Here is a 23,145-nt window from a genome sequence, read left to right as displayed (position 1 = left end):
AATTCTGAGAGCTAGATATGAGTTGGACACTAAAAGATAAGAAGGAATCGTGGAAGAGGAACGCAAAATGCAGAGATGCTATGGTCAGAAACTTGAAGGAAGGACAAACAACTCGGGGCATGCTTGAGTGGAAGACCAATTTGGGTGGTGGGGAGGAATGCTCAGAAAATCCAGTGGTGACAGAGATCAAAAGATAGTCTCGAATGTTCAGCTAAGGAATGACTTGAGCAAGAGGCCACACTCTACTCCTGTGAACTCCTTGTGTTCTTCAAGCTGGACCAATGTATTCTACCAATGAAGTGGCATAGTACCTTTTCCCACTTAGTAAAAATTAAGTTATTTGATAGAATTGCCACCTAAAATCGTTTAAGCAGGAGGGATAGATGGACAGACACACAGCTGCACAGAGATATTCCACCTGCATCTATGCCAATAGGATATTTAATTGCACACAATATACTTCTACCAGTTAAACTGTACCCAGTTCCTAAACTATATTCAAATCTATCACTACTTTATGGGATTTTATACCATGCCACACTTCCAACTCCTCTACAAGTATGTAGATAGCTGAAGCTATTTAACTAGTAAATCTTATAAGTGTCAGTACTAGACATCTCAAAGACCAGCCCTGAAATGTGAAAGTAGATATTAACACAACAAGTAAAATAAAACACACTTGAAAGAAATAATATCAAACTGGATTTCTGAGACCAGTACTCTACACAAGAAATGCAAGAAGACCTTGACACATTTCTACTTTCCGATTAATACTTTTTATCATCAGAACACTGACGAAGAGAGCCTACATTCTGATAGCCTTATTCATAGCACTAACAAAAAATGATACTGACATTCCTTTGTGGGCAGAAACAATGCCCTCAATTCTCAGACAAAATCAACATGTGGGAACAGCTTTGAGATGCCAGAGGAAAATGTGAGCAACTCTAATTCAGAATGCACATTGACTCATGCTTCCAAGGTCTCGCAGGAACTTTCACATTTACTTTCAGACTTTAAAAAAATATATACAGACTTAACAGCTGTAGTAATACCAGCTCAATCCGAGAAATAGAGGAAGCAAATATTTTCATTCTCACTTTGCAATCTGAGAATAGAAGAAAAGGGAGGAAGTGACTTCTCCAAGACACTCAAAGAGTCAAAAGAAAGGTAAACATAGATCTCCTGACTTTATATCCATGGCTTCAACTAAACCTTACTGTATTTTTCCTTACAGGAAAGAGCCGTGCTGTTTCAGCACATTGAGTTGTAAATGACCTTTGCAGAGATACTACAGCGACATCTCAGGAATCCTGTGGCTAAATCCCTAGTGCAGGCATCCAGAATCCCAGAGACTCCTTAAAATCATTCACAAACTCATACCAAAGGAGCTTGTCACATATCATTCAAATATCTTAATGAAATATAAATTAGCATATCAGAGAGTAGAAGTATAAAGTTTCTTCATTAAAAATACACAATAATCCTCAAAGTAAAGGGTTTTTTCAAAATATGGTTGATATTTCATTATCAAAAGATAATTAGTATAAAATGTAAATTGTAATTTTCACTCACTACAATGAAAAGGAGCCCTGACAGCACAATGGTTAAGAGCTCGGCTGCTAACCAAAAGGTCAGCAGTTCCAGTCCACCAGCTGCTCCTTGGAAACCCTATGGGGCAGTTCTACTCTGTCCTATAGGGTCACTAAAGTACTTACCTCAACATAAAAATTTAAACAAATGCACAAAGACAGACTAGGCCTTGGATCAAAATTAATGCATGGCTTGGCAGTAAACCTATTGTTACATAAGCCAAAAAAATAACATTAATTAAAGTCAAGCTATTTCCATGTGGTTTTTTAAACTTACCTACAATCTAATCGTTCTTTTAAAATGTCCTGTTATATAACAGCTATGCTCATTAATTGTTTCCAACTTCTGGGAATCACAGCAGATTTTGTATGTGAGGCATTTTTTTATTCACTTAATATTAACATATACTCATTCCTCAAAAAAACAAAGACTTTAAGGATGACAATTAGTTTTTGAAAACAAGGCCGGCTTGGTTCCCTGGGCAGTCTTCTTCATCTAAGTCTAATTCCTAAGCTTCAGGAGCAGAAAGAATAGGCTCAGATGGCCCACAAGAGGAAGAATGGGGAGTCTAGGGGCCATGAAAAGTGGAGTGGTAGAGAGGAAGGGATACGGATGAATGGATGGATGGATGTAAGTATGTATATATTTATTTATTTAGGGGGTAATCTGGGAAGCAGGGATGATGTTAGGACACCAAACAAACAAAAAATATCCCCCAGAATTATGTTTCTTAATTTAAAAAAATTACTCCATTAATATCACAGCATGTACATTACACAGTTTAAAAAGCATGCTCCTGTTGACCAAAGGTACTGATAGGTACACAAAACAGGTAACTGCCTAACTTTCCAATGCTCTAATCACATCATATAAAATTGTATCTATAAAGACCACTGATGTGTAACTTAACCAATGCGTGAATAAAAAAGTCCCCCTTAAATTATTGCAGTCAGCTATCTATCATATTCCAAAATTTAAGTAGTATTCTCAACTTCGCTAGGTCTCGTATACCAATGACTTTATAATCTCTGGTCCACTACTCCCCAGCTCCTTTTTGCTCTATGGATCAGTTCTAATTTTCTCATCCTGACATTTGAAGACTTCCAGAACCTCATCCTACCCTATAAGGCCCCAATAAGCCATGCACCTCTTCATGACTTCCTATAAAGGCCATGCTTCAGTGGCTCCCCTCTACTGTTTTAGGTGACCTAAATGAAGACAATTATGCCCTCTTCAGTGGGCATGCTATAATCTAAAGGTCTCATTGACAATTAGACATGTACACATACAGGAAGAAAAGAAATGAAAACTATACTCGTCGGAAAAGTCTCATAGAAATAATACAATCTTTAATGACAGTAAACAGAAATAAAGCTAATTTCCCAACCCAAAAATGTTTTTAATTCCTGTCATGGACTGAATTGTGTCCCCCAAAAATATCTGTCACCTTGGCTGGGTCATGATTCCCAGTATTGCATGATTATGTACCATTTTGTAAATCTGATGTGATTCCCCTATGTGTTGTAAACTCTATCACTATGATGAGGCTGTACTGATGAGGTTTACAAGATTAGATAGTATCTTAATCCAATCTCTTTTGAGATATAAAAGAGAGAAGTGAGCAGAGACACATGGGAACCTCACGCCACCAAGAAAGCAGTGCCCACAGCAGAGTGCATCCGTTGGACCTGAGGTTCCTGTGCTGAGATGCTCCCAGACCAAAGGAAGACTGATGCATCACAAGGACCTTCCCCCAGCGCCGACAGAGAGAGAAAGCCTTCTGGAGCTGATGCCCTGAATTTGGATTTGTAGCCTACTGGACTGTGAGAGAATAAATTTCTCTTTGTTAAAACCATCCACTTGTGGAGTTTCTGTTAGAGCAGTACTAGATGACTAAGACAATTCCCGTGTTGTATTTATCTTCCTTGAGCGCATGCAAGTTCTTTAACAGCCAGTTTCACACAACATACTTCCCCAAACAGTCCTCAGACATTGATTTCCTGTATAGAGCTAGAGAATCACAGATAAGCAGCATCAGCATATTACCCAATCTGTCTAAGATCAGTACTGGAATCAGGAAACATGAGAGTGCTCACACCACAGGACGGCTATCCTCTGGGCTCCACTACTAAAGAGGAAATAACAGCAGGTCTGATGAGTAACAGGCCCATACTAACAATAATAAGCAAGCAACCAGAGAACTGAATGGGAAGGAGACTTGGATAAAACGGAAATTAATTAATAGGGAATGCAACTTATAACTTCCACACTGTTTAATAGCTATGATGATATTGCTGAAGTACGGCCAATGGTCAGATATAAAGTGACTGCTTAGAATGCAAATGAACTGCTGGTAAATAAAATCTGCTATAGGGTAACGTCACTAAAGTCTACTTAAATTCCCTTTTGCTTTGTACTTGAAGGAGAAAAATGAGTTTATTCAACAAGCTGATTTCATATCTACTGTCCTCAAAAGTTCATTCTTATAATGCTATAGTAAATAATTATTTATTAACTGAAAAGACAATCTGGTTATAAATTAATATACTGAAAGGAGTTCATAAAAATATGCTTTCCCAGAATGACTCAATAGCAACTAACAACAACAACATGCTTTCTCAGCCAATTTAATTCTTGGTGAATTAAAGAAATAGGCTACAACTTCTAACTTCAGACAATGCAGTTAAGTTGGTTCCCTATGAGGAGTAGAATATAGAAGAGTGATTAGTTACACTGATAAGCAATTGCTTTATTTGGTAACATTTCTAAATGAGATCGGACTCTAATGTGTGCTAACAAGATGAGAAAAGAAGGGTGTAGGCACAGAGATTAATATTAGACTTTATTAAGCCAAGTGTATCGGTAAAACGCTTAAGGATAATTCCTAAAAAAATAACAGTAAAGGGGAGAAAAGCAAATAATGACAATTTAAGCAAACAAAGCAAAAATATAGTAATAACAGCCCACTTGCTGTTATTACTATGTTTGTAATAAGTTGTCATCAGCCTTGACCATGAGACTTGCTTGGCCAATCAAATGAAAGTGAAAATGTTATATACCACTTCCAAGCAAAAGATTCAAGAGTCATAGTATAGTTGTGCCATCTTTCTTTTCCCCTCTATCAGGAAACCAACATGTCGCAAATAGAGGCCACCCCTTCAGCCTTCATCTAAAAATAAAGAAGATATGGAGCAGATCCACAGCCAATGCCTAAAGGACATACAACGTGGGCAAGAAACAAACCATTGTTACTACAAGTCAAGGACATCTGAGGGTTGTTTGTTCCTGCAGTATAAGTCAGTGAAAGTTGACAGTGATCAAATAAATGCAAATTAAAATACTGAGATGCTATTTCACACCCATATGATTGGTCAAAATTAGTAAGTCTGATAAAAATAAGTGGTGATGACAATGTGGAAAAATTAAACTCAGTGGCTGCTGGCAGGAATGTAAATTGGTACCCAAAGATTACTTGGGCACTTTGGACATCACTTTGGCAATACTGGGAAAACTGAAGAAGTAAAGCTGCATCGCATCAACCTAGCAATTCCACTCTTAGGTGTCTATCCTGAAGAAACTCTCACACAAGTAAACAAGGAAACATGTACAATAATGTTTACTGAAGCACTGTTTGTTATAGTATATTAAAAAACAAAACAAAACTGTGCCTTAGACAACATGATTAATGTTAACTAATGTCACTCAATTGTACATGTGAATAATGTTAAATTGGCAAATGCTATTACATATATTTTTACAATTAAAAAAAAAAGAAACTATGCCTCAGTAAGGTAATGGATAAGCCATAGTTTATCATTCAAAAGAATACTACGCAGCAGTTAAACTGAATTAAGTATTAGATGGATAAATCTTTAACACAATACTGATGGATAAAAAGCACGTGGTAAAAAGAAACATGCAGAGCAAAGAGAAAGACATGAGAATGAGACTTTAGCAATGTCTTTCACGTTTTATATCTTTAGGGAAAAAAAGACCTGGAGCACGTGGCAAAATGATATTATTTTTTTTATGGGGGATACACAACAGTCTCTTCTATTGTTTCTATATTTTTGTAGTTTTTATATGTTTCATGATTTTATTTAAAGAGAAAGATAGAAAACAAAAATATTTAAACCATAAAGTACGTTGGTCAATCTCAGGGTTTAGTTATTTAAAGAACGTCAGAGATGAAAGAGGTCTTCTAGATCATCTAAGCAATCCTATGATTTGACAGATGAAGAAACTGAAGCCTACAGACGCTAAGCAAAGGACTTGAGGTCACAGAGCAAGTTATCATCAAAGCTGGTTCTCAAAATCTAGACTCCCTAACGTCTAGGATAGGTAGGAAGAAGAACGGATGTGTGGTCAAACATAACAATATTGAATGATGTTCAGAGAATCATTCTATTCTTTTCCTTATTGTCACCTACCCTCGAGACGTACACACAAACACACATACATGCCCACACGCATGTTTTCTTTGTCTCTCTCCCCACCCTTCTTCTTCCCCACCTCTTTCTTCTCTCTCTCCTGCTTTTTCACTCTTGCTGTCTCACTCTCTCTCCAGCAGGGGAGTGTAAAGAAGGGAAGAAGAAAAAAAAAAAACAATTAAGGATCTTCAGTCCTCTTTTGCCACTCCTACTCGCAATTAGAAAAATACAAAAGCTCATTTTCAAGTATTTTAGAAAATTATTCTTTAGACACATAGAAACTGACCCAAAAAATTCAAAAATTATTTAAAACCCTAAGAAAAGAGATATGAAGGTAAGGGGAAGGAAACCAAAGTCTGCTGCCTACTCTATGCCAGGTTCCAGGGCAGGGTAACTAGGGATTTCCCCCAGGTCACTCAAATTTAGAGGGCCCATAAATTTAAAATAATACTTTTTAAAGACTGTACAAAATATAAATCCCTTTTACCTCTCAGTACATAGCTTCCCACACTTGGCAGCACTCAGTGAGATTTAGCCTTAGCACCTGAAGTGAAATGAAGGAAGCCCAACAACTCAGAGTATCCCGTATGTGGACAGTGGGCAGGCAGCATGCTCTACACACACATACATACACACACCAAAAGGCACACCACATCTTCAGTGATTTTTGAGCACTTTTTCCTGCTGCCTTACCTGGGTATCAATATTGAACAATTTGGCTCTGTGCTGGTTATCTAATCGTTCTATCAAATCAGCTAAGTAGGGTTACCCTCTTATTTTTATAAATAAATTGATGCATAGAGAAGTTTAATGACTTGCCCAAGGCTAAAACCTAAAAAGCAGCACTGTCACAATCTAAATCAGACACTACGTGATATTAAAGATAGTGCTCTTTCTACTAAGTTACAATTCCCAACTCTACACTTTAACTTCCACAGCGTTGTGGGATTCGAACATTCTACAGCATCCTTGATGAAAAAGCTATGTGACTGAAGCAAAGATTACTTGGATACTTTGGTATTTTAATACGATTTTACTTTCTTTTATTTTTCTGTAAACAATTGAAATAGCAGAACAATTATAACTCAAATGGGCTGGATTACTAATACAAAGATAAAAGCAAGGACCATGAATTCTTCATCTTAGTGCCTCAACATCTTGAATATAATACACATTCAAATATATAATAAACTATTGTTCAACTGGGGGCAATGGTAGTTCAGTGGCAGAATTCTGGTCTTCCATGTGGGAGAACCGAGTTTGATTCTCAGCCAATGCACCTTATGCACAGCCACCACTCATCTGTCAGTGGAGCCTTGGGTATTGCTATAATGCTGAACAGGTTTCAGTGTAGCTTCCAGACTAAGACAGACTAGAAAGAAAGGCCTGGCAATCTGCTTCTCAAAAACCAGCCAATGAAAACCCTATAGATCACAAGGGTCCGAATGCCTTGTGCAGGGGGTTACCATGAGTTGGGGGCTGACCTGATGACAGCTAACAACAACACTGTTCAACTAGATAGACATAAGATGCCTTTATCAAGCTGAATACTTACATTGTTGTTAAAGTGTAACTTCTATTTTTAATAAGCAAAAATGCAAGGAATTAGGGAAAAGATGTTTTTAATATTTAATAGATTAGAAGACCAAAAAAAAGACTATTATTTAGAGACCATATGTTACAGGAGCAAGCTAGGTCCCATGTGTAGCAGATAAAACAATGTAGCTCAGTGACCAGGTTCATGACCTTTACAGTCAAACTGTAGGGGCTGCTCAACTACTCACTAGCTATGAAACCTTGAACAAGTAATTTAACTCCTCAAAGCCTTACATTCCCCACAGTAACACTGGGAATACTGATAATAATACCTATTTCATACTGGATTCTTGTAAGTATTAAGTGAGAGAATCCATTTAAAGGTCTTCACACAGTTTTTCAGTAAACATTAGCTATTAGTATAAACCAAAAACAAAACAAAACCTACTGCCGTCAAGTCAAATTCTGACTCATAGTGACCCTATAGGACTGAGTAGAACTGCCCCATAGGGTTTCAAAGGCTGCAAATCTTTAAGGAAGCAGACAGCCACATCTTTCTCCTGTGGAGCAGCTGGTTAAGTTCCAACCACCAACCTTTCAGTTTGCAGCCAAGCACTTTTAACCTTGGTGCCACCAGGGCTCCTCAGCTATTAGCATAGGTCATGTAAATAAAGTACTCCGGCCCTGAAAAGCAACAAGCTTTTGATTGGCGAAAGTATAAGTTGCTGAGGGTTCTTAAAAAAATTACAATTGGCTTCTGTCAGTATCGATGCTAACTGAAGTATGTTTTGCAAATCACAGGTGTTTTGTAATTGAATGAAATTAAATAAATGATCTCGTTTTTAAACTATTTTTTGTCTCAGGATAAAACACTTGGGTTTAAGTTTACTGCTCAAATTTTACTCTAGTGCTAATATTTTTTCTCAAGTAAAACACCTTATGGCCAGAGGTTAACATTCAAAATACTTAATGCTCATTAGAACAGACATCAACCAGTACACCTAACTAGTGCCAGTTGGCAGAATATTGGCACTGCTTATCCTTAAGGGTCAGGAAATAATTGTTTGTCATAGAAATGTCCCTCTTTCACTTTTTTTTTTTTAAAATGCATAATTGTAACAAACTAGCTTATAGGAACTTGGTAAAACACAAAAATCTATTCACTGTGCCATGCCACAAGTGAGAGCAGACTATACTGTTGCTTTTATTCCACACATCAAGACAGCTCTCCACTCAGCTCTGGGTCTCACCTCCAGGTCACAGCTGTATTCGGTGCCATCCAGGAGGGTCACTTTACACTGGACAGTTTTGGTCTTCTTGGTGGCTTTTTGGGAGATCTTCTCTGCTTTTAGCTCATTGGTCTGCACTTCCTTTGTCTCCCTTTTTGCTGCTTCTCCTTCTGGTTTTTCTTCCTGAATTTCCTTCTCCTTCTCCTCTTCTCTCTCCTTACTTTCTTCTTTAACAGGCTATTGACGGAAACATACCAATGTTAACCAATTTGCAGAAGACAACATATTAAAAGGAAGATCTTCAATAAGAAACGTGATGTATATTATAACCACTCTAAGACTTTAAGACTTCAAAATTTTGCTAGAAAAAGGCCCTGAAAGAAGGATATACCCCCCCCCACATCCTCCCTCCCTCAATCCACGGCCAATTTTCTCATTTTGCCAATTTGGAAACTTTGACATTAAATGACTAAAAGAAACTACATCCTGGCAACTACATTTTAAATATCATTTCAAATAACAAAATTTATAATTAAAATCTCAAACTATGACAAAACCTAGATTTCTTTAGGCAACCGAAATGCACACACAGGCACACAAACAAATCTACTTACTACTCACTGAAATCAATAAATCAAACAAAAGAGGTATCAATGGGCATTCCGTTTAAAGGAAGAAATTGCAGGATTCTAAAAGTATCTACTTAACTCTAAAAGAAATAGATAGGAATTTTTTATAGTTCCCATATATAGTGAATTGTCTTTTTTTTTAATTTATTACTTTGGAAATTTAAATTAAAAAAGTAACGAAAGAAGGCTGAATAGATAGATCCAAGCCCTATATTCTAGATAGATTAAGCCAAAGCAGCATTTCAATACAAGAAATCTGGAAATAATTCAAAACAAATCCTTTTTGTTATGTGGTCATGCCAGTAAGCTTTCATTTCCAATCACTTTCCAAACATACCTGTGCCTCAGCAATGCTTACTGAAGGTTGCTCTTCCTTGACTTCAGCCTTAATCTCCTGTTGTTTTCTACGAGCTGTTTCTTCAGCATCACCCTTGGCCTGCCTCTCTTCTTCTGGAAGAGACTCCTCTTTATCTATGATCTGTTCTTCCACAACAGCTTGGGTAGGCCCTTTTTTATCCCCTCCGTCTTTGGCCACTACTAAATTATATGACTTTTGCTTCTTAAGCCATGGGGGTATGAATCGAGAAATACCCCTGCTCTCAGATGGATCCTTCTCTCTCTTCTGGCGGCGTGGACTACTTTGGCTTTCAGCTGCAGGAGGTGACTGGAGACCTTTTTCCTCCTCTGGGTCGGATGATTGATTCTGCTGATTTTCTGCTACTTCTTCAGGTTTCTCCTTGGTTGCATCTGCTCCTAACTGGTCAGATTCCTTTTTCACTTCAGACACGGAGCCTACTTCAGTGGTCATGATCACAGCTTATTCTGTAAAGAAAACAAAACCACAAAACATTATTTTACAAACTTTCCAATTTTAGTTTGAAGGCAAGGAGCAGTGAAAGGAAGGGTGAGAAGGGGAATGGCAGAGAGATGACAGAGAGAAAGCAGACCTGGAAAAAGAAGGTTCATAAGCACAAGCGAAAGCCTAGATTGCTACTCTAAGTTTTAGAATTTTCCATCTGAATCACAGAGCCAAAACTAGCATCACAATAGGATTAATTCTGATTCTGTACAGACAGAACTTAAAATCACTAAGGGTTACAGGAAGAATGATTACTTTTATTTGTTTCAATTCGCTATAAACAATAATTAATAGAAAAATAACCCAATTTTGATAAGGCTAATTACTTTTCTCTATATTTGGTCTCCCCTATTCAGTAATATAAAAATGTTACACATTTTCACACATAATATAATTTCACACGTTAAAACCAAAATCTGTAAAAATGTTAAGTATTATAAAAACACGTTTTAAATAGTGGGTGTTTAATAACAAGAAAATTAAATCTGGGGGAAAAATGTGCTATTTTTTGTTCCAATGTTAAATCCTGTAATTCACTATCAGTATTCTAATGCCAAAGTTAGTCTTTTGAGAAAGGTACTCAAACTGGAATTAAAACTCCCATTTTGGAATTCAAAATTCCATTCTACTCAACCTCAAACACTTTTCTTATGATTTCTTGTGATTATAAGAAATATATCCAGGGACCCCCTAACCTGAACCAAGTGAAGACAGGTGAAAAAAATACATCTAATTATTGATCCTATCATGACTAATGAAATCAAACTTTAAATTAAATCTGCAAATAAATGGTTGTCCAAATTTTACACAAGCAAAGAGGAATTCTTTATGGAGTAACATGAAACAGTTAGCCACAACATGAAAGACGACGGGCAGGGACTGCAGAAAGAGTGGATCACGCCCACTTGCTCCTTCCTGCCAATGATAAAAGTGCTCGAAGTCCTGGCACCCTGGCCAACAGGAAACTTCCCAGTTCTCTTCAAATGTGCTACAAACTTGAACAGGTCAAAAATAAAATATACTTTTTAAAAGTCTTTACTGAGATATAATTCACATACCATAAAATTCATCAACTTAAAATGTACAGTTAAGTGGTTTTTAGTATATTCACAGAGTTGTATGACCATCACCACTCTCTAATTTTAGAACATTTTCATCATTCCAAAAAGAAGCCCTGTACATATTAGCCGTCTCTCCCCCATTCTTCCATTCCCTTAGCCCCTGGCAACCTCTAATCTACTTTCAGCCTCTATAGATTTATCTAATCTAGACATTTCATATAAATGGGATCAGACAATAGACAGCTTTTTGTGCCTGATTTCTTTCAGTATGGTTTTTTTCACTTAGCATAATGTTCTCAAGATTCATTCATGTTTTGGCATATATGAACACTTACATGGACTGGAGGGAAGGCAGAATGAGGAGTAACAGGATTTCTTTTCGGGGAACGAAAATGTTCTGAAATTAGTGGTACTGATTGTACAACCTTGTGAATATACTAAAACCACTGAGTTACACACTTTAAAAGGGTGAATTTTATGGTATACGAATTATACCTCAATAATAAAAATATAAGTAGAAAAAATATTATTCACGTGTTATTTGTAAGCACAAAAACATTCAGTCAGTCAGCCAGACTATATTTAATAGGCCCCTACAATGCTCCAACCACTGGACACATGAATAAAGACAGTCTTCAAGGAGCTAAGTGACTGGGGGTACAGATGAGGTTAAGAGCATGTTGCTCAAAAAGCACATACCAGACACTTAAGCCAAGATTAGGAGAAGAGGGTCATCAGACAAGCCTTCCTGCAGAAGCTGACATCTGAGTTGCTTTTAAAATGTTGAGTACTCATTTTTCAGGCAAAAAAGTCAGGGTAGGAGGCACGTGCCAGCCATGAGGAGGTGTGCGGAAACATTCAAACATTCCTCATATATGGAATCCACAAGTATTGAACAATAATTCACTGTACAAGTGCAGTGAAGGCTTGTGAGTGGGAATGGGAGGAAAGGAGGAAGGTGGATTGGTAATGATAAAGTGAGAGAAGTAGGCAGAACCAGAACACAAAAGGTTTTGTGTGTTATACTAAGAAGGGTTTGGAGGTTTAAAGGCAATGAAAATCACATAAACATTTTAAGTAGAGGAGTAATGCATCAGATTTGCACTTCAGATAGCCCAACCTGGCTGTAAAATACAGGACGTGAGAAAAGACTGAAACAGAAAAATGTCCAGGAGGCTGTTGCAATAAATTAGGCATGAGAAGATGATGGTCTGCACAATGGCAGAGATAGCGAGGTAAAGGATAAGAAATGAATCTAATGGTAAAGAGTAGACAGTAATCTAATGGACAGGACTTGGTGTCTAGACTTAGAAAGTCAAAAAGAGAAAGGAGTTCAGGAATAGTTTCAGGTCCTGACAGCTGGGGTGATGGTAGAACCATTCATGGAAATAGGAACAGAGGAAAAGTGGGTGTGGCTGAGACAACGAAATTTAGATGCATGCAACTGAGAAGTTTGTGGGGATGTCTAGTTGGTCATTAGACACACAGGTCTTAAATGGAGGTCCACTATATGCACTAGAGACACAGATTTGGCAGCTGCCATCATATGAATGGTAGCTGAAAGTATAAGGCTACTGACATATCTAAGAAGAGTGTGTAGAGTTTGAGCAGAGAAAGTCCTAGAGAGCCCTCATTACCAACATTTAAGGTTCAGGCAGAGGAAAATGTATGAGAGCAAGAATTACACAGCGAGGTAGAGAGAACATCAGGGGACTAAAATGTCCTTGAGGGCAATGCTACAGAAGAGGGACTAGTTAAGTAACTATCATACCCACATATCTAATGTTACTTTTCATTTTGGGGCATTTAAAATTCAAAATTATGTCCTACCAATAAGACCCAACAACACTTAAATTGGTTCCATTGCACAGAAAACCTTTTTTCCTTCTTCAAGGTACCATTTTCCATGTACCACTTAAGTGAAGAGTATTTACATTAATGATGAAATTGACCAAAGTTGATTGTTAGCGTGTACTCTCTAGTTACAATTTGAGAGTTGAATCAATGCCCTTTGGTAAAACTATAACAAAAATGTCCCACACTTGTCCAAGTTAACCAATATAATTGGCAGTTCTTTAATTACTTTGGCTGCAAGAAATAGTCTGGGGACTGATCAACCAAAGCTGATTTTTTGGTTAAAATATTTTAGAAGGAATGAAATATAAAACTGAAGTTTCCACTATTATATGAAAAGCATTGATATATATTTGATTTTAATCATAAGAGCCACAACTCAGTTTACTGTGTTAGATACCATGCACGTTAACTTCAGTACCTCAAAACATGGGGTGTATTATCCCCATTTTAAAGCAATAAACAAAAATGCAGAAGTTAAATGACTAGTCAAGGTCACCAAAAGAAAAATGACACAACTGTGCACGTCTCCTTTCTTAAGTCCTCACATGTATTTCACAATGCAATCACAACTTCATTACGTACAAACGATCTAATCAATCACTTAGCCCTCTGCCTAGTCCTTAAAGAAGATTCATGCCACTCTGTGAAAATGAGTACAGAACAACATAAATGTATTTTATGATTTACTATAATTAACCCTGCCCCCCACCAATAATAAGAAATTTACAGATGAGTTCCCATCACAAAGAAAATCATATCTGAAGATATTATTTGGCCATGTAATCACAACTGAGCTGATAAACAGAATTGAAGACAAGCTGCTAATACACAGATAAAGAACATAGGTAAACCAAACAGTTAAGTTCACAAAGTACTCCTCGTTGATCACCACTGTACTGACAACACTTTTTAAGTTTTAAGAACCTCAGAGCTGATCGTCAAGTTAGTGTTGTCCATTCAAATGGAAGTTACAAGACAGAAAACAACAGAAAAGGCTAATTGGATTGTGAATATTCAACATTAAGGGTGAATAAAATTCTGTGTAAATAAGCATATTCTTAAAATAGTTTCATGAGAACAACAGAGCTCAAAACTAAACACTACCTTCATTGTTGACAAAATGGTTTTCTTGAACAAATAACCACCATCAAGAAAACATGATTATAGAACATCCACTCACCATAATTATTGTGCCTATAACTCAGAGTTTCAGATGTGGATAAGCCTTTAAACTCTATTTCCCACTAAAACGGAAACTCCTGCACTGGAATGCAAGCACTCTCACAAAAATTAAAGCCCCATGAGGAGTGGGTTCTTCATTTTATTCATTGCTATGTCCCCAGCATCTAGCCTGAACATAAGACGCACCCAATAAATATTTACTGAATGAATAATGTTAAATCATCTAATCTAATACCCTCATTTTATCAACAAGGAAACAGGCTCAGAAAGACTAGGAGATTTGCCTGAGATCACAAAGCTAGATGGGCAAAGCCAAAACCAGAACTAAGGTTTCCCAAACCCCAGCAATGCTCCTTCCAGTGATCTTTAATTACAAATACTGAAAATCCATCATTAGTATAGTTATATAACATACTAAGTAAAAACCTTTCTACTCATCATCAACCAAAAAGAACATTGCTGTGAACAGCTAGCTCATTAGGCAAGCATGTGATTTTGACACAATTACCACATGGGCATGCTCTGTCTACACTGATAAAAGTGTTCATTATTGTAACAGCTCCATGAAAAAAAGCTTGTGTCATTTAACACCAAACCAAGCAGAAAACCATCATCAATAGAAAGTCAATACTGGTTAGGTAAGGAGCTGTACTATGCGAAACCATTCTTTTTTTTCCTTTTTTTTTTTTAAAAAAGGTGGTAACTTTCAAGGTGCTGTCTCCATCACTAGCCTAAACTACCTACCATATACTATTACACTGCTTAAAACACTGGTCGGTCCTTAATCAGAGTACTACAGCAAACAAAGCAAAATGGATACATAACTCCACACACTCATACAAATAAGTTTATGCAAACGGTTCAAGCTAATTCTTGGGGTCAGATGTTTCCTTAAGATCTTGAGAGAAACAGGGCTACTGTAAGGGTCCTTACTGTTAGTAAAATCCCTGCACAAGGAACGGAGTGGGCACTGCAGCCAGCTCAGTGGCCTCCATCCTCTGTAGAGACCATGAGCAATATGAGGTCTTTGATTTCTACCAGCAAGGCTCAATCCATTGTTTAGGGACCCAAGATTTACAAAATGGGAAAGTGTGCCATTCCAAACTTCAAAAGTAGTAGGGAGGAGATGGGGGGTGGCTTTCGTTTGAACTTTGAGAAAGACAGAAGCAAAATTGTGTGACAAATAACAATTAAACTTCAATAATATTAGCAATCTGTGGGCAGTTCTAATTCAGTTGTTTTGTAGGTTTGACAAAACTTCTTTTCCTCTCCTATTACGATTGGGCAGAGGATATGAAGAGCAACTTGCTGACATCCACAAAGACTTGTTAATGCTCATCTTCCCCAAACAGCCTGCAGGCCAAGAGAAGTTCTTTTAAAATACTACTCTACTAACTTCCCTTAAAGTATTGAAAGTGAGAAAAACAAGGAACAGTAATTCAAACTTAAGAATGATTCAGCAGCCACCTAATTCTACTCAGCAAGTATTGGAGTGATGCTCCTCAGATATATGCAGCATTTAAAAGCACGGAAAGGGAAATACAAGGAGGGAGAGGAAAGGGAAGAAAAAGGAAGAAGAAGTGTCTGGACAGGGAGAAGGAATAACAAAGACAAGCAGACTTAGAAAAGATTGCAAGTAAATCCTTTCCCTTATAGGTTTATTTTTCTTTAGTGTCAGAAGGTCTAGAAAATACTATATCCTGTACTCAAATAGTACAAATACATTCCATTTTCTATTTGCTAGTTTATATTATCTGTGCTCTCCATCACTTGTGAAGATAGAGAATTATTCTTAAAATAATCCAATGCTACCCACCCTAGTTACCTTTGTAACACTTTTTTTGTTGTTGTTAAAAGGACTAAAGGACCTACAAGAGAAACATAACTATTTCTATTAAGATGTTAGCTAACATCTGGTTTAAATTAAACCCACACATACAAAAGACAGCCTAGGTAGGATCAAGTTACATTCAGGGCATCAATTTCCTTCACCCTTTCTTTTTAACAGAAATCAAAATTTACCCAGCTTTCCAGCCTCTTCCACGTATGTCAGTGGAGGCTGGCCCCAAACTCGGTCACAAGGGGTAGGTTCTGCTGGTCTAGGGCAATCACAATCATCTCCCTCCTCTTGCCAAGAAGACATGCAAAAAGTCTGTTGGTGGGCTTCTGGGTGAAGATTCCTCTCTCTAAAAAGAACCACAAGGAAGAGGAAGCCCCTTTTCTGCCTCTGAGCAATGTAGACATGACTCCTAGAAATTCTGTTGCCATCTTGAATCTATGAGGAGAGAAAGCCTGAGGACAAGAAGATACACAGCAGAAGGCATCGGCAAGAGAATCACAAAGAAGACCAGCCTCCTGATCATGTCACACATGGCCCAGCCCTATGTTTGAGCTTCCTGTTAAGTGAAAAACAAGGAGCCCTGGTGGCATAGGGGCTAAGAGCTCGGCTGCTAACCAAAAAGTTGGTGATTCAAATCCACCAGCTGTTCCATTAGAGATATGCGGCAGTATGCTTCTGTAAAGATTAAAGCCTTAGAAACCCTATGGGGCAGTTCTACTCTGTCCTATAGGGTTGCTATGAGTCAGAATCAACTCAACGGCAATGGGTTTGGGTCTTTTTTTGGCTTTATAGTTTAAGTGGTTGAGCCAGCGATTTCAGTTACTTGCAGTCAAAAGCATTCTGATATTAGTCTCTGCATATTGTGAGGCAAGCATTAGAAAATAAGCTTTAAGAGACTAGGTTGTATGGCCCTCATACCTAATAGTCATGGTTGTCAAAATTTTCCATTTTTTTCCAGATGCTCGATTTTTAAAAACCTAATACTTGGGTAAATATTAATGAGATAAACCATTAATTATTTATTCTAACAACTCTAAATAAGAAGCAAACAAAAATGACCTTAGAGGTCATCAAAGTATAAGATTTCCTTTCTTCATATATAAGACAGGGGAGGAGGTGTTTAAATCTAGGCATAATTTTCAATAATGCATAATTCCTAATGCTCAAGAGAAGTGCTAACAATCTTATTTGTTAAAAACTAGTCCTTGCCACTCTCATTAAAAATCAGGTCAAGAAAGAGATCTATGTCAGTCAAAGCCGCTCCATAAGCAACTAGGGCCCTCCCAGAAATAGATATCATTTCCTGACGGGAAAGCCAGACAACCAGAGACCATACAGAAACCATTAAGGATGGGCATCATTATTTTCATAATCATAATGTATATAAATGTCCTAATACTGGGCAATCCAAGAGTATACACTAATAGAGGTGATGAGGACATTCCAGAACCCTCTGGCTCCTCATTAATCAATTATACACACTGAGTTACTAAGTCAGATATACTGATAAACAGCATTAGTACTAACTCCTTCTCTCAAGTGGGGCCCTAATTTTTGTAATAGCCAGAGCTGATACTATACTCTTTCTGTGTAAAACTAACTGATTTTTAATAAAATAATGTAGTAGTTTGGAGATCAAGTCTGGGACCCACACAGACCAGGATTAAAATTCCAGCTGTCTCTTACTAGCCATGTGACCATGTACAAGTTACTGGCCTCACTGAGTCTCAGTTTCTTCATAAGCAAAACAAGGATATAGTACATACTCACTGGGTGGCTCTAAAGATTAAATTATATACTATATATAAAGTAAATTCACATAGTAAAATCACAATAAATAGTGGGCCACTGTCATCTCTGTCATCAAATAGGGATTCTATAAGAACAGGAGCTATGTCTATTTGTTCACTAAAAATAAGAACAGAAGTAATAATAATAACAATAATACACCCGTTCCTCACTTATAGACATAGTTAGGTTCCAAAGATCTGGTCATTATGCGAAAACCGGTGTTATGCGAAAATGAGGCTGGCAGCAGCATGCTCCTTCCTGCAGCCGTGTGGGATCCTGCAGCCAGGTGGGAGTAGGGCCTAGGCACAGTTCAGGTGTTAGCCTACCACCAGGTCATACATCTCAATGCCCTTGACCTCAAGCTGCATGCGTGGTTAGCAGCCCAGGCACACGACCAACTCAAGGGCCTCCTGCAGCACCAGCACCAGCTCTCACAGCTCGCCTTCACCATCGCCATGCTTGCTGGCTTGGGCCCGACACTGAGCACAGCACCTTGGTACCCTCCGCCTCCAGGTAGGCTGAGCCATTAGCCTGGCTCAGCAGCCCAGGGCGCAGGCGGTAGTTTTTTTACCACCATTATAAATGCACAATGTCAGATAACGAGATGGTGGATAAGAGAGGAGCAAGTATAATCACTTCAGAAATAATTAAAAAATGGTAACATTAGCTACTTGTTGAGTGTGGTTCTAAATACTCTGCACATAGCAATTCATTTAACCATAACTCATTTAATCTTCATTAAAACAACTATTTTTAATAGTTACAACTGTAAGTATTCCCATTTTACAGATGAAAAAGATAAAAAGAGGATAAATCACTTGCGCAAAGTCACACAACCAATAAATGGAAGAGTCAGGGTTCAAGCCCAGGCTATCCAGCTCTAGAGAACTTACACAATACTACCACCAATCTCAAAACAACTTCATAAAAACGACTTCACTTAGCCTAATGTCTGACAATTATTTGTTGAAAAAGTAAAATCAATTATTGCTAACATTTAGGGCATTATAATTATTAGCAAGAGGAGCCCTAGTAGCTTGGCTACTAACTGAAAGGTCGGCAGTCTGAACCCACCAGCTGCTCCATGGGAGAAAGATGTGGTAGTCTGCTTCCATAAAGATTACAGCCTTGGATACCCTATCGGGCAGTTCTACTCTGTCCTATAGGGTCGCTGTAAATTAGAATCAACTTGACAGCCAAGGGGTTTTTGGTAATCATTAGCAACATGTGCTGAGGTCCTAATAAATTTTGCCAACCTTCAGGGCAAAAATGTATGTGGGTTGTATCAGTATCTTACCCACTTCCTTCTTCAAAATAAATATTGAGTACTGTTTTAGTTATCTAATGCTGCTATAACAGAAACACCACAAGTGGATGGCTTTAACAAACAGGACTTTATTTTCTCACAGTCTAGTAGGCTAGAAGTCCAAATTCAGGGCATCAGCTCCAGGGGAAGGCTTTCTCTGTCCGCTCTGGAGGAAGGTCCTTGTCAACAATCTTCCCCTGGACTAAGAGCTTCTCCGCACAGGAATCCAGGGTCCGAAGGACGTGCTCTGCTCCTGGCACTACTTTCTTGGTGGTATGAAGTCCCCAACTCTCTCCTTGCTTTCCTTTCATCTCTTGAGAGATAAAAGGTGGTGCAGGCCTCACCCCAGGGAAACTCCCTTTATATTGGATCAGGGATGCAACCTTAGTAAGGGTGTTACAATCCCACCCTAATCCTTATTAGCATAAAATTATACTCACAAAATGGAGGACAACCACACAATACTGGGAATCATGGCCTAACCAAGTTGATGCATATTTTTGGGGGACACAGTTCAATCCATGAGAAGTACTTTCATAGCGTATGTACCTGACATCAACAATAGAGATGAAAGAAATCCTGCCCTCAGTCTAGAGGGGGGGCAGAGGTAGCAAGATTAGCATTAATATATATTCAAACATCTTTTCACTGAATCAGAAATTTGGTAATTAAATTGAGAAATTACTACAAGTTTGAAAAGCGGTAACTGTTTTCTTGAAAGCAACTACTGCTGTCTCTTCAGGAAGACACACATGGTCCTTTATGGGAAACACTGGCTAACACTCATACAATACTAATAGGCAGCATGCTTTTTAAAGAGCACTTAATTATCACTCAATTTTATTTGCTAGAGAAATATTTGCTCTCTAGCTGAATTCAAGTAACTTAATAAAAAGCCAAATAAAATAATCCTAGTTGTAACTTTCCTCTATATCAAAAATCTAAAATAAATTTCATTTTTAAATTGGCTAGGCTGACCAACAAGTGAATATGGGAAAAAAGTGGATGAAGGATGAGTACAGAGTTGACCAATAAAGGGACACTTAACAAATGAAAAGATGCTTACCACACTCACAGTAAAAGAAATTCAAGCTAAAAATTCAGAATGGAAAAATCCAAGTTTGATCATGCAATGACTGAGGAAAGGCTGTGGAAACAGAGGCATTCTTATACAACTGCTGATAGAAGAGTAATTTGGTACAGACTCAAAGGAAGTCAATTTGACAACAGCTATCAAAATTACAAATGTATGTATACTTTAACCCAGTAATTACTTACAAAGTGATCCTTTTTAGTAGCAAAGGATAAGCGTCCGCCAACAGGAGACACCACATTCCGACAGCAAATGCTATACAGCCGTTTAAAAAAAAAAGAGAGAGAGAAAGAGGAAAGCTTCCAATCCAGATACAGAAATACATTGAAGGCACATTGTTAAGCACAAAAAGCAAGATTGAAAACAGCACATACAGTATGCTACCTTATGGGCTGAAAACAAATTGTGTGGGAGGTATGCTATGTGAATATGTACACACATATATGCCTGTAGATGTAAAAAGAAACTATGAAGGATGCAGAAGAGTTCATTACAGTGATTATGGGGACTGGAGGGCGGGACTGGGTAGATGAGGTGGAGAGATGCAGATAGGGGAGACAAAGCTCCCACTAAACAGAAGTTTGCACAAACTGAAACACTTAAGTACTTTCTTTAGGAGGACAATATTTATGCATTAAGATACCTTACGCATTAAGTGAACCCAGCTTGGCTGGTCTGCTTCCTTGGAGACAGCCTGAACAGCACAAGCAATTGGCACGGTGCCACCTTGCCCTGCCACACAGCTCTGGCCACAAAAATGAACAGCAGCACATATGAGTGCAAAAACCTTCCAGTCTATTCCAGCTCAGCCAGTAGCATTAGGATGGCCTAAAGTAAAACTGATTTCTTGACATATGAAGTTTGAGATTGTCTCTACATCCTCAAAGACGGCCTCCAATTCAACATGCTTCACAAACCCCTCTTACCCCACAGACAGCTCTCCTAAATAGTGTAAGTTCAAAACCCAAGCTTGTAGAACAGCCAGACATCTTTTAAGAAGTATGCCAGTTCTTTATTTATTTAAAAAAAAAAAAAAGAACATATAGTTCCTGAGAAAACTTTGCTAGTTTATTCTTCTCCCCTCAATGTGGAGTTGAAACGAAAAGATGTCTTTTACTACTAACAATATCGGTGCATTTGTGGCTAGGCCAAAAGAATTCGTATTCTCTGTTGGAGGAGTAGAAACAGGGCACTTGGAAGTAGATTTCTCTGAAAGTTGAGGATATTAAAAAAGGGAATAAAACAGAATGAGAAGATTCTTATAACATTTCTAAGCTGGTCAAACATAAACATCCCTAATCTCTTTCATCAGCTTCCTCCTCATTTAGAGGGGAAAGCAGGAACAAAATTGTCCTGACAAGCACAAGGATGTCATCATGTTTCCTGTCCACACCTCTTCCCTGCTCCACATCTGCTCCTACTCCTGCCCACATAAAGAGGGTGAAACTTTTGTGCAGATGAATAACTACATGTTCCTAGTGGAATGTTATGCATCCAGTGGATTCTTGATAAATGTCTTCGGGATGTTCCTAGTATTTTGGAACATTTATTTGGCCCATCATATAACGCTCTATAGAAACGAAAAGCACATAAATAGGCAGTTTGTTCTAGGGACATCATAACCAGGTTCAGAACAGAGCAGAGTCAAGACCAACAATCTGCCCTGGTCATACACCCGGGAATATACTTTTTCTGAGCTCACCCCAAAACTACCTGATGCAGAAGGATCCCCACCCCAGCCCCATCATTAAACTCATGCCCACTTGGTATTAAATAGTAATCTACAAAATACAGTCAATACATGCTCCACAGAATATGCTGTCTGTAGCTCCTCAACCTTTTAATATAATAGGTTTTATGGGGGTTGATTTTGTTACTACAGGTTGTATGTAAGTCAAACATTCGTAACTAGGTGACTACCTGTATAACCTTATGGAACCATGGACACACATGCGGTCAGACATTGCCCAAATGGATGTTATGTGGCACATGACTGTATATTAAAAATTCAAGGTACATACAATGGTTTTTAATAACAGGCGCTACTTTGCAATGTGCATCAAAACACTATTATTATTACTGTATTATTATGTTAAAGATGTTTTAGTATATCTGGAAATGTTTCTTTAATACTTTGTATGCATAGTACTGTATTTTTATGCAAATAACGCGTGCCTTCAACGTTTGTTTGCCAACTGAACCCTCCTGCCTTGAGGTATTTTCATAAGTGTCACTGTGCCAATTGGAGAGGTTGGCAAACAAACATAGAAGGTACACACTATTTGCATAAAAATATGGTACAGTATATACTAAGACAAACATTTGACTAACTGATGTTAGAGACAAATCATACTTAACTGTCCCGACTTACATACAAATTTGACTTAAAGACAGACTTAGGAATGCAACTTGTTTGTAATCTGAGGACTGCCTGAATATAATACGATGTTTGCACAATGTCCAAATCACATAATGTCCTATTTCACAGAACATATCATGGACTTTAAGCAACACACGACTGTATCCACTCAGATAATGTTCCATTTATCCTACACAAGCACTTCAGCAATAACTGCAGAAATATCTTTAAGTGTACCATAACACAGAAAGGTTTATTCTTTTAAATGATAAACGGAGGGTAAGGTCAGATTTTAAAGTAGCCTGTAAATCTACGGTTACTGAAATAAAACAAGAAATCGAGAGACCCTTTTATAATTCATTACTAGTACTTTAGGCCAT

The 23,145-nt window shown here is 37.9% G+C and overlaps 1 protein-coding gene across 1 annotated transcript in view; it reads right to left on the bottom strand.

Annotated features, from left to right (window-relative positions):
• Positions 1-23,145, bottom strand: part of EPB41L2 (erythrocyte membrane protein band 4.1 like 2) — a 261,978-nt gene that overhangs the window by 111,792 nt on the left and 127,041 nt on the right. The window contains exons 2-3 of the mRNA XM_023727906.1: positions 9,755-10,239; positions 8,810-9,025 (exon numbers count right to left, since the gene is read on the bottom strand). Coding sequence (XP_023583674.1) covers positions 8,810-9,025; positions 9,755-10,225 — 687 coding nt within the window. The 5' untranslated portion in view covers positions 10,226-10,239. The remainder of the gene's footprint in view (positions 1-8,809; positions 9,026-9,754; positions 10,240-23,145) is intronic.

Source organism: Trichechus manatus, unplaced genomic scaffold, assembly GCF_000243295.1.
Source record: "Trichechus manatus latirostris isolate Lorelei unplaced genomic scaffold, TriManLat1.0 scaffold00002, whole genome shotgun sequence".
Lineage (NCBI taxonomy): Eukaryota > Metazoa > Chordata > Mammalia > Sirenia > Trichechidae > Trichechus > Trichechus manatus.
The sequence above is the reverse complement of the archived record's forward strand: the minus strand, read 5'-3'. Positions and strand labels throughout refer to the sequence as shown.